The sequence below is a fragment of the Nerophis ophidion genome, unplaced genomic scaffold (assembly GCF_033978795.1).
Source record: "Nerophis ophidion isolate RoL-2023_Sa unplaced genomic scaffold, RoL_Noph_v1.0 HiC_scaffold_60, whole genome shotgun sequence".
NCBI classification, from domain to species: domain Eukaryota; kingdom Metazoa; phylum Chordata; class Actinopteri; order Syngnathiformes; family Syngnathidae; genus Nerophis; species Nerophis ophidion.
Window position 1 is genome coordinate 19,454 of NW_026906982.1, and position 17,151 is coordinate 36,604.

At 42.1% G+C, this 17,151-nt stretch overlaps 1 protein-coding gene across 1 annotated transcript in view; it reads left to right on the plus strand.

Annotated features, from left to right (window-relative positions):
* LOC133547078 (cGMP-specific 3',5'-cyclic phosphodiesterase-like) overlaps positions 1-17,151 on the plus strand; it is a gene marked incomplete at its 5' end in the record, with an annotated part of 48,347 nt that overhangs the window by 12,241 nt on the left and 18,955 nt on the right. The window contains 2 exons of the mRNA XM_061892873.1: positions 4,105-4,182; positions 4,253-4,316. Of these exons, the coding sequence (XP_061748857.1) occupies positions 4,105-4,182; positions 4,253-4,316 (142 nt within the window). The remainder of the gene's footprint in view (positions 1-4,104; positions 4,183-4,252; positions 4,317-17,151) is intronic.

Consider the following 17,151-nt stretch of genomic DNA (forward strand, 5'->3'; position numbering starts at 1 on the left):
GGTAAATAAAACAAAATACAACAATTTGCAAATCCTTTTCAACCTATATTCAATTGAATAGACTGGAAAGACTTAATCCTCAAACTGTTAATCTTTGTCATTTTTGCAAATATTAGCTCATTTGGAATTGGATGCCTGCAACATGATTCGAAAAAAGCTGGGCCAAGTGGCAAAAAAGACTGTGGAAGTCGTGGAATGCTCATCAAACACTTATTTGGAACATCCCACAGGTGAACAGGCTAATTGGGACCAGGCGGGTGCCATGATTGGGTATAAAAGCAGCTTCCATGAAATGCTCAGTCATTCACAAACAAGGACGGGGCGAGGGTCAGCACTTTTTGAACAAATGCGTGAGCAAATTGTGGAACCGTTTAAGAACAACATTTCTCAACGAGCAATTGCAAGGAATCTAGGGATTTCACCATCTACGGTCCGTAAAATCATCAAAAGGTTCAGAGAATATGGAGAAATCACTGCAGGTAAGTGATGATATTACGGACCTTTGATGTGCATCAAAGAGCGACATCAGTGTGTAAAGGATATCACCACATGGGCTCAGAGACACTTCAGGAAACCACTGTCAGTAACTACAGTTGGTCGCTACATCTGCAAGTGCAAGTTAAAATTCCACTATGCAAAGCCAAAGCCATTTATCAACAACACCCAGAAACTCCACCGGCTTCGCTGGGCCCGAACTCATCTGAGATGGACTGATGCAAAGTGTAAAACTGTTCTGTGGTCTGACGAGTCCACATTTCAAATTATTTTTGGAAACTGTGGACGTTCTGTTCTCCAGACCAAAGAGGAAAGGAACCATTCGGATTGTTATAGGCGCAAAGTTGAAAAGCCAGCATTTTTGATGGTATGGGGGTGAATTAGTGCCCAAGGCATGGGTAACTTAAACATCTGTGAAGGCACCATGAATGCTGAAAGGTATATACATGTTTTGGAGCAACATATGTTGCCATCCAAGTAACGTGATCATGGACGCCCCTGCTTATTTCAGCAAGATAATGCCAAGCCCCGTGTTACAACAGCGTGGCTTCATAGTAAAAGAGTGCGGGTACGCTTGTCTCCCACTGAAAATGTGTGGCACATTATGAAGACTAAAATAACAAAACGGACACTATTGAACAACTTAAGCTGTACATCAAGCAATAATTGGAAATAATTACACCGGAAATGCTTCAAAGATTGGTTTCCAAGCGTTTACTGAGTGTTGTTAAAAGGAAAGGCCATGTAACACATTGTTAAAAATGCAATGTGTTGCTGCCATTCAATTCTAAATTAATGATTATTTACAAAAAAAAAGAAGTTTCTCAGTTGGAACATTAAATATCTTATCCTTGCAGGCTATTCAATTGAATATAAGTTGAAAAGTATTTGCAAATCATTCTATTCTTTTTTTATTTACCATTTACACAACGTGCCAACTTCACTGGTTTTGGGTTTTGTAAGAGGTCTACTTGTTGGTCTGGGAATTATTTTCTTATAGAACCAGTGATACTGCGCCTTTAAATGTGTGGAAGGGTGGGGAAAAGCGGACGACATCTAAAATTGCATTGTATGTTTTGCACTTGTTTTAATCCAAATATTTTTTTAAATAACTGCAGAGCCAGAACATATGTGTCATGTTAGCTGCAGAATCGATCACGTGACACAGATGTTCCGTCCTACTTTAATGAGTGCCATGCAATAGCTTGCTTTGTGTCTGGCGTGAATTAAAAGACCTCTTCAGATCTCTTTCCAGTGATCCTCGACTACTGTCACCCTTTAATCCTCCTCCCCAAAAGGGACTTAATTACGTTCAAAGAATGGGAGCGTACAAAAAGAAAAAGCGGTTATAAATAACAATAAGTTATAAATATTTGCCGTCGATCTTTCTCAAGTTGGAAGGAAAAAAAGACGGTAAATCTGGAAACCTCGGGAAAGTATTACCAACAAAACCACAGATCTGAAGAGGTCTAAAAATGTTGCTGAGGCAATGAAAATCTGTTCCAAAGTTGGTGAAAAGACGGCGTATGTCAGGTCATGTTGCTCTCCTACCTGTAAAAGAAGGAGGGCAATAGGCGTGGGAGTGTATATGTGTATATATGTATGTATATATATATATATATATATATATATATATATATATATATATATATATATATATATATATATATATATATATATATATATATATATACACATACATACATATATACATATATGTTTTTCAAATGTTAAGGTGTTATTATTAGATGCATAATTGTTTGGTTGTCAAATCTCAAGGTGGTATTATTAAATAGGTGTATAACTGTTTTGTTAACAAATGTTAAGATGGTATAGAAGCGGTAGGAAATGGATGGATGGATGGAAGAGTTGCTGGGTGGCAGGAGAACAGGTGCCTGGAGGGGAGACGTTGGCGACCAAATTCTTGGGAGTCTGCTACAAGTTCATGCAGGACATGGGTTGGATCCTGCGAGGCCTTACTCACAAGTCTGTGTGTGTGGTTTTCCTAGCGTTGTCGGCTGGTGCTATGCCAGCCGGGAGGAACTTCGTTTGGGGTGGGTTTCAGGAAGTCGGCGACAATCCTCATGTTCTCGTTGAGGGCGATGTCGAGTTCCTTGCTGTGGGTATGGATTTCAGCTGCGGGAACTGGGAGACCAGTTCGGATAGAGGGAAAGATGAATGCAGCAAGGTCCAGAAACATCCCGGATGTAACGAACACTTCCCATCCAACCCGATGGAGCTTGAGAGGTGGTGCAAAGAGGAACAAGAGAAAGGGCCCAAAGAGAGTTGCACCAAGCTGGTGGCATCGTACTCAAAAAGACCTGAGCTAAAGGTGCATCAAGAAAGTATTAAGCAAAGGCTGTGAATACTTTGAACATGTCTTTTCCATCAATCCATCCACCTTCTTCCGCTTAGCCGAGGTTGGGTCACGAAGGAGCAGCCTAAGCAAGGAAGCCCAGACTTCCCTCTCCTCAGCCACTTCGTCCACCTCCTCCTGGGGGATACCGAGGCGTTCCCAGGCCAGCCGGGAGAGATACTCTTCCCAACGTGTCCTGGGTCTTCCCCGTGGCTTTCTGCTGGTCGGACGCGCCTGAAACACCTCCCTGGGGAGGCGTTCGGGTGGCTTCCTGAGCAGATGCCCGAACCACCTCATCTGGGTCCTCTCCATGTGGAGGAGCAGAGGCTTTACTTTGAGCTCCCCCCGGATGGCAGAGCTTCTCACCCCCCAAATACACAGAGGAACCACCCGAGCTAAACTTTTAGAAGGTAGTTTGGATCTGTAACTAGACTACAGCCCAAAACACGTGTTTCCTCATTGAACCAAATTGAACTCTGTCTCTGCATGATCCCTTGCTTCTGGTCTGTTTAATAGATGTCATCAGTGTTTGACCCTGACAGTGGAGGAGCAGCGGCTTTACTTTAAGCTCCTCCCGGATGGCAGAGCTTTTCACCCTCCAAATACACAGAGGAACCACGCGGGCTTGACTTTTAGAACGTAGTTTGGATCTGTAACTAGAATACAGCCCCAAACACGTGTTTCCTCGTTGAACCAAATTGAACTGTCTCTGCATGATTCCTTGCTTCTGGTCTGTTTAATAAATGTCAACAGTGTTTGAACCTGACAGTGGAGGAGCAGCAGCTTGACTTTGAGCTCCTCTCAGATGGCAGAGCTTCTCACCCTACCTCTAAGGGAGAGCCTTGTCCTTTCGGTCATAACCCAAAGCTCATGACCTTAGGTGAGGGTGGAAACGTACTGTAGATCGACCGGTAAATTGAGAGCTTTGCCTTCCAGCTCAGCTCCTTCTTCACCACAACGGATCGATACAGCGTCCGCATTACTGAAGACGCCCACCATCCACTCTTCCCTCACGCGTGAACAAGACTCCGAGGTACTTGAACTCCTCCACTTGGGGGCGAGATCTCCTCCCCAACCCGGAGATGGCACTCCACCCTTTTCCGGGCGAGAACCATGGACCCGAGTCCATGGTTCTGATTGCCATGTGTCTTATTATTTTTAATACACTTGCCAAATTTAAAAATGATGACCTATTCACATTTGCCCTCGCCGGATCAGGATTGTGCTCATGTCATATTTTGTTGCTCTGACAGGAGGCGCCAGGAGTTCTTCGAGTTGACGAAGAGCCGACAGTTTGCGTGGGAGGATGAACGTCACAGAGATTTATTGAGGTAGGAAGGAATCCTCTCCAAATGTATGATGCAACCTTGCAAGATGTCATGACGATGTCACCGCTTTCAGGTCGATGCTGATGACGGCCTGTGACATCTCGGCCATTACCAAGCCGTGGCCCGTACAGAAAAAGGTAACGTCTAATCTTATTCTCTTTTGGTAATCACTAAATCACGATTGTATGTCTTAAAAGCTTTTTCTCAAAACACTTTTTTTTCTTTAATATGGTAATTTAACTCTATTGTAGTAATTCCCCCAACTTATTTGTTGTAAAGTAATTCAGGTATTTAATTCGGGAAGTCCTGTGGGGAGTGCTCAGAGAGTATGGGGTATCGGACTGTCTTATTATGGCAGTCCGATCCCTGTATGATCAGTGTCAGAGCTTGGTCCGCATTGCTGGCAGTAAGTCGGACACGTTTCCAGTGAGGGTTGGACTCCGCCAAGGTTGCCCTTTGTCACCGATTCTGTTCATAACTTTTATGGACAGAATTTCTAGGCGCAGTCAAGGCATTGAGGGGTTCCGGTTTGGTGGCCGCGGGATTAGGTCTCTGCTTTTTGCAGACGATGTGGTCCTGTTGGCTTCATCTGGCCGGGATCTTCAGCTCTCACTGGATCGGTTCGCAGCCGAGTGTGAAGCGGCCGGAATGAGAATCAGCACCTCCAAATCCGAGTCCATGGTTCTCTCCCGGAAAAGGGTGGAGTGCCATCTCCGGGTTGGGGAGGAGACCCTGCCCCAAGTGGAGGAGTTCAAGTACCTAGGAGTCTTGTTCACGAGTGGGGGAAGAGTGGATCGTGAGATCGACAGGCGGATCGGTGCGGCGTCTTCAGTAATGCGGACGTTGTACCGATCCGTTGTGGTGAAGAAAGAGCTGAGCCGGAAGGCAAAGCTCTCAATTTACCGGTCGATCTACGTTCCCATCCTCACCTATGGTCATGAGCTTTGGGTCATGACCGAAAGGATAAGATCACGGGTACAAGCGGCCGAAATGAGTTTCCTCCGCCGTGTGGCGGGGCTCTCCCTTAGAGATAGGGTGAGAAGCTCTCTCATCCGGGAGGAACTCAAAGTAAAGCCGCTGCTCCTCCACATCGAGAGGAGCCAGATGAGGTGGTTCGGGCATCTGGTCAGGATGCCACCCGAACGCCTCCCTAGGGAGGTGTTTAGGGCACGTCCAACCGGTAGGAGGCCACGGGGAAGACCCAGGACACGTTGGGAAGACTATGTCTCCCGGCTGGCCTGGGAACGCCTCGGGATCCCCCGGGAAGAGCTAGACGAAGTGGCTGGGGAGAGGGAAGTCTGGGCTTCCCTGCTTAGGCTGCTTCCCCCGCGACCCGACCTCGGATAAGCGGAAGAAGATGGATGGATGGATGGATAATTCACGTAAAGATTTTACAGAACCCAAAACAGTGCAGTTGGCACGTTGTGTAAATGTTAAATCAAAACAGAATACAATGATTTGCAAATTCTTGCAAAGGGGCATTTTTACCACTGTGTTGCATGGCCTTTCCTTTTAACAACACTCCGTAAATGTTTGGGAACTGAGGAGACCAATTTTTGAAGCTTTTCAGGTGGAATTATTTCCCATTCTTGCTTGATGTACTGCTTAAGTTGTTCAACAGTCTGTTGTGGTATTTTGGCTTCATACATTTTCAACGGGAGACAGGTCTGGACTACAGGCAGGCCAGTCTAGTACCCGCACTCTTTTACTACGAAGCCACGCTGTTGTAACACGTCTTGCTGAAATAAGCAGGGGCGTCCATGATAACGTTGCTTAGATGACAACATATGTTGCTCCACAACCTGTATGTACCTTTCAGCATTAATGGTGCCTTCACAGATGTGTAAGTTACCCATGCCTTGGGCACTAATACCCCCCCATACCATGACGGATGCTGGATTTTGAACTTTGTGCCTAAAACAATCCGGATGGTTCTTTTCCTCTTTGTTATGGAGGACAAGACATTCACAGTTTCCCAAAAAAATGTGAAATGTGGAATCGTCAGGTCGCAGAACACTTTTACACTTTGCATCAGTCCATCTTAGATGAGCTCGGGCCCAGCGAAGCCGGCAGCGTTTCTGGGTGTTGTTGATACATGGTAAATGGGTTGCACTTGTATAGCGCTTTTCTACCCCATTTTAAGGAGCTCAAAGCGCTTTGACAGTATTTCCACATTCGCCCATCCACACACTGACGGTGGGAGCTGCCATGCAAGGCGCTCAACAGTACCCATCAGGAGCAAGGGTGAATTGTCTTGCCCAAGGACACAACGGACGTGACTAGGATGGTAGATGGTGGGGATTGAACCAGTAACCCTCAGATTGCTGGCACAGCCACTCTACCAACTTTGCCACGCCGTTCGCTTTGCATAGTAATAAAGAGTTCTTTTCCTCTTTGTTTCCGGAGGACGAGACGTTCACAGTTTCCCAAAAAATTTTGATATGTAGAATCGTCAGGCCACAGAACACTTTTAACTTTCCATCAATCCATCTTAGATGAGCTCAGGCCCAGCGAAGCCGTCAGCGTTTCTGGCTGTTGTTGATACATGGTAACTGGGTTGCACTTGTATAGCGCTTTTTTACCTCTTTTTAAGGAGCCCAAAGCGCTTTGACAGTATTTACACATTCACCCATGCAAGGCGCTCAACAGGACCCATCAGGAGGAAGGGTGAATTGTCTTGCCCAAGGACACAACGGACGTGACTAGGATGGTAGATGGTGGGGATTTAACCAGTAACCCTCAGATTGCTGTCACAGCCACTCTACCAACTTCGCCGCGCCGTTCGCTTTGCATAGTAGAGTTTCAGCTTGCACTTACAGATGTAGCGACCAACTGAAGTTACTGACAGTGGTTTTCTGAAGTGTTCCTGAGCCCATGTGGTGATATCCTTTACGCACTTATGTCGCTTTTTGATGCTGTATCGCCTGAGGGATCCAAGGTCACGGGCAATCAATGTTGGTTTTCAGCCTTGCTGCTTGTGCGCAGTGATTTTTCCAGATTCTCTGAACCTTTTGAATCCCTAAATTCCTTGCAATAGCTCATTGATAAATGTTCTTAAACGGTTCGGCAATTTGCTCACGCGTTTGTTCACAAAGTGGTGACCCTCGCCCCATCCTAGTTTGTGAATGACTGAGCATTTCATGGAAGCTGCTTTTATACCCAACCGTGGCAGCCACCTGTTCCCAATTAGCCTGTTCACCTGTGGAATGTTCCAAATAAGTGTTTGATGAGCATTCCTCAACTTTCTCAGTCTTTTTTGCCACTTCTGCCAGCTTTTTTGAAACATGTTGAAGGCATAAAATTCCAAATGAGCGGATATTTGCAAAACAATTCGGTTTTCCAGTTCGAATGTGAAGTGTCTTCTTTTTGCAGTTTTATTCAATTGAACATAAATTGAAAATGATTGGCAAATCATTGTAATCTGAAAAAATTACCTCAGAGAAAAATGTGACTTAAAACATTTGTATGCACGTACAACATTTAAAACCTTTAGTATATCAGTATGTGGAATTGAATTACGGAAAGGATAAAGCAAAGAAGTCAAACAGTGTACTAATATAATCCAGTTTAAAGGCCTACTGAAACCCACTACTACCGACCACACAGTCTGATAGTTTATATATCAATGATGACATTTTAACATCGCAACACATGCCAATACTGCCTTTTTAGTTTACTAAATTACAGTTTAAAATGTTGTGCCTAAGTATCCTGCTGAATCGCGGCGGTATGATAACGCGTGCGCGTGACGTCATGCATTGTAGAGGACATTTTGTTCCAGCACCGTTCCCAGCTATAAGTCGTCTGTTTTCATCGCATAATTCCACAGTATTCTGGACATCTGTGTTGCTGAATCTTTTGCAATTTGTTCAATGAATAATGGAGACGTCAAAGAAGAAAGCTGTAGGTGGGAAGTGGTGTATTGCGGCCGGCTTTAGCAACACAAACACAGCCGGTGTTTCATTGTTTACATTCCCGAAAGATGACGGTGAAGCTTTACTATGGAACAGAGCGGTCAAGCGAACACGGTTGGATTGGACCAAACACACAAAGTACAGTGTATTATGCAGCGATCATTTTGAAACATCGTGTTTCGAAGAGGGTCCTTTGCGAAGGGCAGAGATGGGCATCGCCACCACCCGTCGACTGGTGCTGAAGAAAGGTGCGGGGCTGACCTTTAGGTTGTACAGGTACGACCATCTGCGATGAGGTGGCGACTTGTCCAGGGTGTACCCCGCCTTCCGCCCGATTGTAGCTGAGATAGGCGCCAGCGCCCCCCGCGACCCCACAAGGGAATAAGCGGTAGAAAATGGATGGATGGAGGTACGACCATACAATCTTACTTAAAAACTAGTAACACAATAAGCAGATAAGGGAATTTCCAGAATTATCCTAGTAAATTTGTCTAATTTGAATCGCTCCCACTGTATAGTCTTTTTTTTTCTTTCTAGTCCTTCACTCTCACTTTCTTCATCCACGAATCTTTCATCCTCGCTCAAATTAATGGGGAAATCGTCGGTTTCTCGGTCCGAATCGCTCTTGCTGCTGGTGGCCATGATTGTAAACAATGTTCAGATGTGAGGAGCTCCACAACCCATGACGTCACACGCATATCGTCTGGTACGGGCAAGGCTTTTTTATCAGCACTAAAAAGTTGCGAACTTTATCGTGGATGTTCTCTACTAAATCCTTTTAGCAAAAATATGGCAATATCGCGAAATGATCAAGTATGATACATAGAATGGACCTGCTATCCCCGTTGGAATAAGAAAATCTCATTTCAGTAGGCCTTTTAGAAACAGTTCAAATAAAAATGTTTACAAAGAAGAAGAACCATGATTAACATTCTGAATTTATTGAAAATGGAATAATATTAATTTCATATGAGAATCATGAGTGGTTTCACTATTAAGAGAACTGTTGTGTTTATTGGCGTACATTTTGTCACAATTACAAGACGAGAACAGGAAGTGAACAAAAGTGTTAGTAAGGGGTAGGATTTAAATAAGATTTGCTTCTCCCGCCTACTTTTCGAACATGTGAAGAGAAATAAACACATGTAATTATTGCATGATGTATCGTACAATAAATAAATTATATCATAAATAAATCAAACCATAACCATAGTTTGATATAATAGACCGAAAAATGACGTTATCTTTTAACACAGGGCTGTACTGTGCATGTTAATTAGTACCATATGTACATTTGGTGTAAATAAAAACGTGAAAAGATTCACTTTTTACGACCAACCACAAAACCTCACAGCAATTAAGTCTTTTCACAACAGCTGCCTTTTAAGTTTTAAAAAAAAAACGAGGCTGATTTCTCAATTTTGTTTCTTCTAACGTCACACGTTTGTGTAAAGTCCTAATAGCCACACTCATACGCAGTGTGCCTCTCGTACACTAGGGGGCGATTGTGGTCATTTCAGATTTTTTAGCCATGTTGGATTGTGAGTATTGGGGAATAAAATACTACATGATAATAACATGGTGTTCGTAGTAGCTATGTATGTATACATGTGTGTAGATATATACATACTTGTCCCTTTTGGGGTCGTGGAGGGTGCTGGAGTCTTATCCCAGATGCATTTGGCCGGAAAGACAGATCGTATCTATCTATCTATCTATATATATATATGTGTATAGGTATATATGTGTGTGTGTGTGTATATATATATATATATAAATTTCTAACACTTATGCCGCGAAAGGCGGCATACACCCTGGACAAGTCGCCACCTCATTGCAGGGCCAACACAGATAGACAGACAACATTCACACTCACATTCACACACTAGGGCCAATTTAGTGTTAACAATCAACCTATCCCCAGGTGCATGTCTTTGGTATATAAATATATATGTATGTTTATATGTAAATATATATATATATATATATATATATATATATATATATATATGTATATATATATATATGTATATATGTATATATATGTATATATATATATATATATATGTATATATATATATATATATATATATATATATATATGTATATATATATGTATATATATATATATATATGTATATATATATATATATATATATACATATATATATATATATATATACATATATATATACATATATATATATATGTATATATGTAGGTGTGGGGAAAATCACAAGACTACTTCATCTCTACAGAACTGTTTCATGAGGGGTTCCCTCAATCATCAGGAGATTTTAATGGAAGCATTCACATACAATGGTTTATATAGGGCACAGAGTGGGTGGGTACAGGCAGGCGTAGGGTGTGGTGATTGGCTCATGTGTTACCTAGGAGGTGTTTCCGTCTGTGGCGGCATGTTGAAATGATTTCACTGCGCTTGTTGAGGGATGATAGATCTGGATGATATATAATAAACAGTTTCTCTTTTAAGCATAAGTTGCATCTTTTATTACCACTGTTGTAAGGTGTGCTGGATGCAAGAATTTGCCATGTTATTGAATATTCAACATTATTGTCTTTGAGGTTCCAAATGTGTTTGCTGAGTTCTGTAGAATTCCGCAAAGTCTGGTTTCTAAAGGAGGCGTTGTGATTATTCCATCTTGTTTTGAACGCTCCTTTTGAACACATTTGATGTTCAAACTGATAAACATTGTTTTGTTTGCAAATATGCATTAACTTTTGAATTTGATGCCAGCAACACGTGACAAAGAAGTTGGGAAAGGTGGCAATAAATACTGATAAAGTTGAGGAATGCTCATCAAACACTTATATGGAACATCCCACAGGCGTGCAGGCTAATTGGGAACAGGTGGGTGCCATGATTGGGTATAAAAACAGCTTCCATGAAATGCTAAGTAATTCACAAATAAGGATGGGGTGAGGGTCACCACTTTGTAAGCAAATTGTCGAACAGTTTTAGAACAACATTTCTCAACGAGCTATTGCAAGGAATTTAGGGATTTTACCATCTAGGGTCCATAAAATCATCCAAAAGTTCATAGAATCTGGAGAAATCACTGCACGTAAGCGATGATATTACGGACTTTTGATCCCTCAGGCGGTACTGCATCAAAAACCCGACATCAGTGTGTAAAGTATATCACCACATGTGTTCAGGAACACTTCATAAAACCACTGTCAGTAACTACAGTTGGTGGCTACATCTGTGCGTGCAAGTTAAAACTCTACTTTGTAAAGCAAAACCCATTTATCAACAATATCCTGAAACGCCGCCGGCTTGGCTGGGCCAGAGCTCCTTTAAGATGGACTGATGCAAAGTGTAAAGGTGTTCTGATGAGTCCACATTTCAAAGTATATTTGGAAACAGAGAACGTGGTGTCCTCCAGCACAAAGAGGAAAATAACCATTCGGATTGTTATAGGCGCAAAGTTCAGAAGCAAGCATCTGTGATGGTATGGGGGTGTATTAGTGCCCAAGGCATGGGTAACTTACACATCTGTGAAGGCACCATTAATGCTGAAAGGTACATACGGGTTTTGGAGCAACATATGTTGTCATCCAAGCAACGTTATCATGGACACCCCTGCTTATTTCAGCAAAACAATGCCAGGCCACGTGTTACAACAGCGTGGCTTCATAGTAAAAGCGTGTGGGTACTTTCCTGGCCCGCCTGCAGTCCAGACATGTCTCCCATCGAAAATGTGTGGCGCATTATGAAGCGTAAAATACGACAGCGGAGACCCCGGACTGTTGAACGACTGAAGCTCTACATAAAACAAAAATGGGAAAGAATTCCACTTGCAAAGCTTCAACAATTAGTTTCCTCAGTTCCCAAACGTTTGAGTGTTAAAAGAAAAGGTGATGTAACACAGTGGTGAACATGCCCTTTCCCAACTACTTTGGCATGTGTTGCAGCCATGAAATTTTAAGTTAATTATTATTTGCAAAAAAAAAGTTTATGAGTTTGAACATCGAATATGTTGTATGGACCATTCAGCATTAATGGTGCCTTCACAGCTGAGTAAGTTACCCATGCCTTGGGTACTAATACACCCCCATACCATCACAGATGCTGTTTTTTAAACTTTGCGCCTATTACAATCCAGATGGTTATTCTTTTCTTTGTTCCGGAGGACACCACGTCCACAGTTTCCAAATATAATTTGAAATGTGGACTCGTCAGACCACAGAACACTTTTCCACTTTGCATCAGTCCATCTTAGATGAGCTCAGGCCCAGCGAAACCGGCGGCGTTCCTGGTTGTTGTTGATAAATGGCTTTCGCTTTGCTTGGTAGAGTTTTAACTTGCACTTACAGATGTAGCGACCAACTATAGTTACTGACAGTGGTTTTATGACGTGTTCCTGAGCCCATGTGGTGATATCCTTTACACTCTGATGTCGGTTTTTGATGCAGTACCGCCTGAGGGATCAAAGGTCCGTAATATCATCGCTTACGTGCAGTGATTTCTCCAAATTCTCTGAACCTTTTGATGATTTTACGGACCGTAAATGGTAAAATCCCTAAATTCTTTGCAATATCTCGTTAAAAAATGTTGTTCTAAAACTGTTCGACAATTTGCTTACAAATTGGTGACCCTCGCCCCATCCTTTTTTGTGAATTACTTAGCATTTGATGGAAGCTGCTTTTATACCCAGTCATGGCACCCACCTGTTCCCAATTAGCCTGCACACCTGTGGGATGTTCTAAATAAGTGTTTGATGAGCATTCCTCAACTTTATCAGTATTTATTGCCACCTTTTCCAACTTCTTTGTCCTGTGTTGCTGGCCTCAAATTTTAAAGTTAAGGATTATTTGCAAAAAAAAAAATGTTTATGAGTTTGAACATCAAATATGTTGTCTTTGTAGCCTATTCAATTGAATATGGGTTGAAAATGATTTGCAAATCATTGTATTGCGTTTATATTTACATCTAACACAATTTTCCAACTCATATGGAAACAGGGTATCCCCTGGTGCATGTCTTTGGACCTGTCTTTGGCATATATATATATATATATATGTTTGTGTGTGTATACATGCATATATGTATGTATATATATATATATATATATACACAGTATATATATATATATATATATATATATATATATATATATATTTATATACATATGTGTGTATATATATAGATGTGTGTATAGGTATATATTTATATATATATACTGTATGTAAATATACACATATATGTACACAGACACATATATATATATACTTTATATATATATATATATATATATATATACATATACACACACACATATAGATATCAATCAATCAATGTTTACTTATATAGCCCTAAATCACTAGTGTCTCAAAGGGCTGCACAAACCACCACGACATCCTCGGTAGGCCCACATAAGGGCAAGGAAAACTCACACCCAGTGGGACATTGGTGACAATAATGACCCAGTGGGACGTCAGTGACAATGATGACTATGAGAACCTTAGAGAGGAGGAAAGCAATGGATGTCGAGCGGATCTAACATGATACTGTGAAAGTTCAATCCATAATGGATCCAACACAGCAGCGAGAGTCCCGTTCACAGCGGAGCCAGCAGGAAACCATCCCAAGCGTAGGCGGACCAGCAGCGCAGAGATGTCCCCAGCCGATACACAGGCGAGCAGTACATGGCCACCGGATCGGACCGGACCCCCTCCACACGGGAGAGTGGGACATAGAAGAAAAAGAAAAGAAACGGCAGATCAACTGGTCTAAAAAGGGAGTCTATTTAAAGGCTAGAGTATACAAATGAGTTTTAAGGTGAGACTTAAATGCTTCTACTGAGGTGGCATCGCGAACTGTTACCGGGAGGGTATTCCAGAGTACTGGAGCCCGAACGGAAAATGCTCTATAGCCCGCAGACTTTTTTTGGGCTTTGGGAATCACTAATAAGCCGGAGTCCTTTGAACGCAGATTTCTTGCCGGGACATATGGTACAATACAATCGGCAAGATAAGATGGACCTAGACCGTGTAGTATTTTATACGTAAGTAGTAAAACCTTAAAGTCACATCTTAAGTGCACTGGAAGCCAGTGCAGGTGAGCCAGTACAGGCGTAATGTGATCAAACTTTCTTGTTCTTGTCAAAAGTCTAGCAGCCGCATTTTGTACCAACTGTAATCTTTTAATGCTAGACATGGGGAGACCCGAAAATAATACGTTACAGTAGTCGAGGCGAGACGTAACAAACGCATGGATAATGATCTTAGCGTCTTTAGTGGACAGAATGGAGCGAATTTTAGCGATGTTACGGAGATGAAAGAAGGCCGTTTTAGTAACGCTTTTAATGTGTGGCTCAAAGGAGAGAGTTGGGTCGAAGATAATACCCAGATTCTTTACCGTGTCGCCTTGTTTAATTGTTTGGTTGTCAAATGTTAGAGTTGTATTATTAAATAGAGTTCGGTGTCTAGCAGGACCGATAATCAGCATTTCCGTTTTTTTGGCGTTGAGTTGCAAAAAGTTAGCGGACATCCATTGTTTAATTTCATTAAGACACGCCTCCAGCTGACTACAATCCGGCGTGTTGGTCAGCTTTAAGGGGCATGTAGAGTTGGGTGTCATCAGCATAACAGTGAAAGCTAATACCGTATTTGCGTATGATGTCACCTAGCGGCAGCATGTAGATGCTGAAGAGTGCAGGGCCAAGGACCGAACCCTGGGGAACTCCACACGTTACCTTAACGTAGTCCGAGGTCACATTGTTATGGGAGACACACTGCATCCTATCAGTAAGATAAGAGTTAAACCAAGACAGGGCTAAGTCTGACATACCAATTCGTGTTTTGATACGTTCTAATAAAATATTATGATCGACGGTATCGAAAGCAGCGCTAAGATCGAGGAGCAGCAACATAGATGACGCATCAGAATCCATCGTTAGCAATAGATCATTAGTCATTTTTGCGAGGGCTGTCTCCGTGGAGTGATTTGCCCTGAAACCGGATTGAAAGGTTTCACATAGATTGTTAGACGCTAAGTGTTCATTTAACTGCTCCGCAACAATTTTTTCAAGGGTTTTTGAAATAAAGGGAAGGTGAGACACCGGTCGGTAATTTACCATGAGGTCAGGATCGAGGTTAGGTCTTTTAAGAAGAGGATGAATAACCGCTTTTTTGAATGCTAGGGGAACAGTGCCCGAGGAGAGTGATAAGTTTATAATATTTAGCACTGATGGACCTAATAATTCAAAGAGCTCCTTGATCAGTTTCCCAGGAAGAGGGTCAAGTCAACATGTTGTCTGTTTTATTCCATTTACACGTTGTAACAATTCCTCTAATGTTATTTCCTCAAAACGGGAGAAACTATTTTGGAGGGCAGTATCCGCCGTATATACCATTGTGTCAGTGTTAATAGAACCCCGTTGTAGCTGGGACGCATTGTCTTTAATCTCCTTTCTAATGACTTCAATTTTCTTACTAAAGAATTGCATAAAGTCATCAGCTGAGTGGGTTGAGCTACTGGAAGGAGTCCCTTGTTGGGTTAGCGATGCTACCGTACTAAACAAAAATTTAGGATTGTTTTTATTACGGTGGATGAGATTTGAGTAATATTTAGCTTTAGCTAAGGTAAGCATGCGTTTATAAGTTATTAAACCATCACTCCATGCTTGATGGTGCACCTCAAGTTTAGTCGTGCGCCATTTGCGTTCCAGCTTTCTACATAATAATTTCTGAGCTCTAGTTTCTTCTGTAAACCACGGGGTGCGCTTTTTTGGAGCCTTTTTTAACTTTAGCGGTGCTATGTTATCAATGGTTTCGCGCAGGGCGTCGTTAAAGTTGTTAGTGAGGTTATCAATAGAGCCCACATACTTTGGGAATGGTGCCATTACCGAGGGCAGTAGGTCAGCAAGAGTTGTCGTTGTGGCTGTATTAATGTTGCGGCTGCTATAGCAGGTATTATTATTATTAGTTTGACGAACATGCGTCTGAACCTCGAATTTTATAAGGTAATGATCGGACAATACTTTAGTATACGGGAGTATCGTAACTTTGGAAACGGTGATGCCCCTGACAAGCACTAGGTCTATCGTATTACCGTTGCGATGCGTGGGTTCATTTATTATTTGTGTGAGACCACAGCTATCAATTACAGTCTGGAGCGCTACGCACGGTGGGTCCGATGGGGTATTCATATGGATATTAAAGTCCCCCATTATGATCATATTATCGGCGTGTGTCACTAGATCAGCAACGAACTCTGAGAATTCATTAATAAAGTCCGAATAGGGCCCTGGGGGGCGGTAGATAACAGCCAGGTGTAGAGGCACCGGTGTGACAGACCTCATAGTAAGCACCTCAAACGATTTATATTTATTATTTATGTTAGGACTAAGGTTAAAGTTTTCGTTGTATATTAGTGCGACCCCCCCACCCCTTTTGAGCGGACGGGCAATATGCGCATGTGTAAAGTTAGGAGGACATGCCTCATTTAGCGCAAAAAAGTCGTTTGGTTTAAGCCAGGTTTCGCTGAGACCGATGACGTTAAGATTGTTGTCTGATAATATCATTAACTAACAACGTTTTAGGAGACAATGATCTTATGTTTAAAAAACCTATATTATAGGTAGTGGGCTGTTTTAGGGAGTTTTTGATCAAATTATCCGTAGTAGCAATATTAATAATGTTGTGTTTATTATGCCCAGTGCATTTAGTATAGTTACGACCATATCTAGGAATTGATACGACAGGAATTTTCCGATTGTTTGATTGTTGCTTTGATAAACTGCACGCATCATGGTTAGCCACCTCAGTAACGGGGATTTTCCGATTGTTTGTTTGTTGCTTTGATAAACTGCACGCATCATAGTTAGCCACCTCAGTAAAACACATGTCCAACTCTGAAACACTCAAAGCAGAAAAAACTTGTTCTAATTTAACAGACTCCTTACCCAGACCAGTAGTCTCGCATTTTCCATATAAATCCGTCTTCGGGATGGAGGAAAGTGGTGTTCTGTGGGGATTAGCCTTCTGCTTTGTTTTTATATATACAACTTGTCCAGGGTGCACATATACT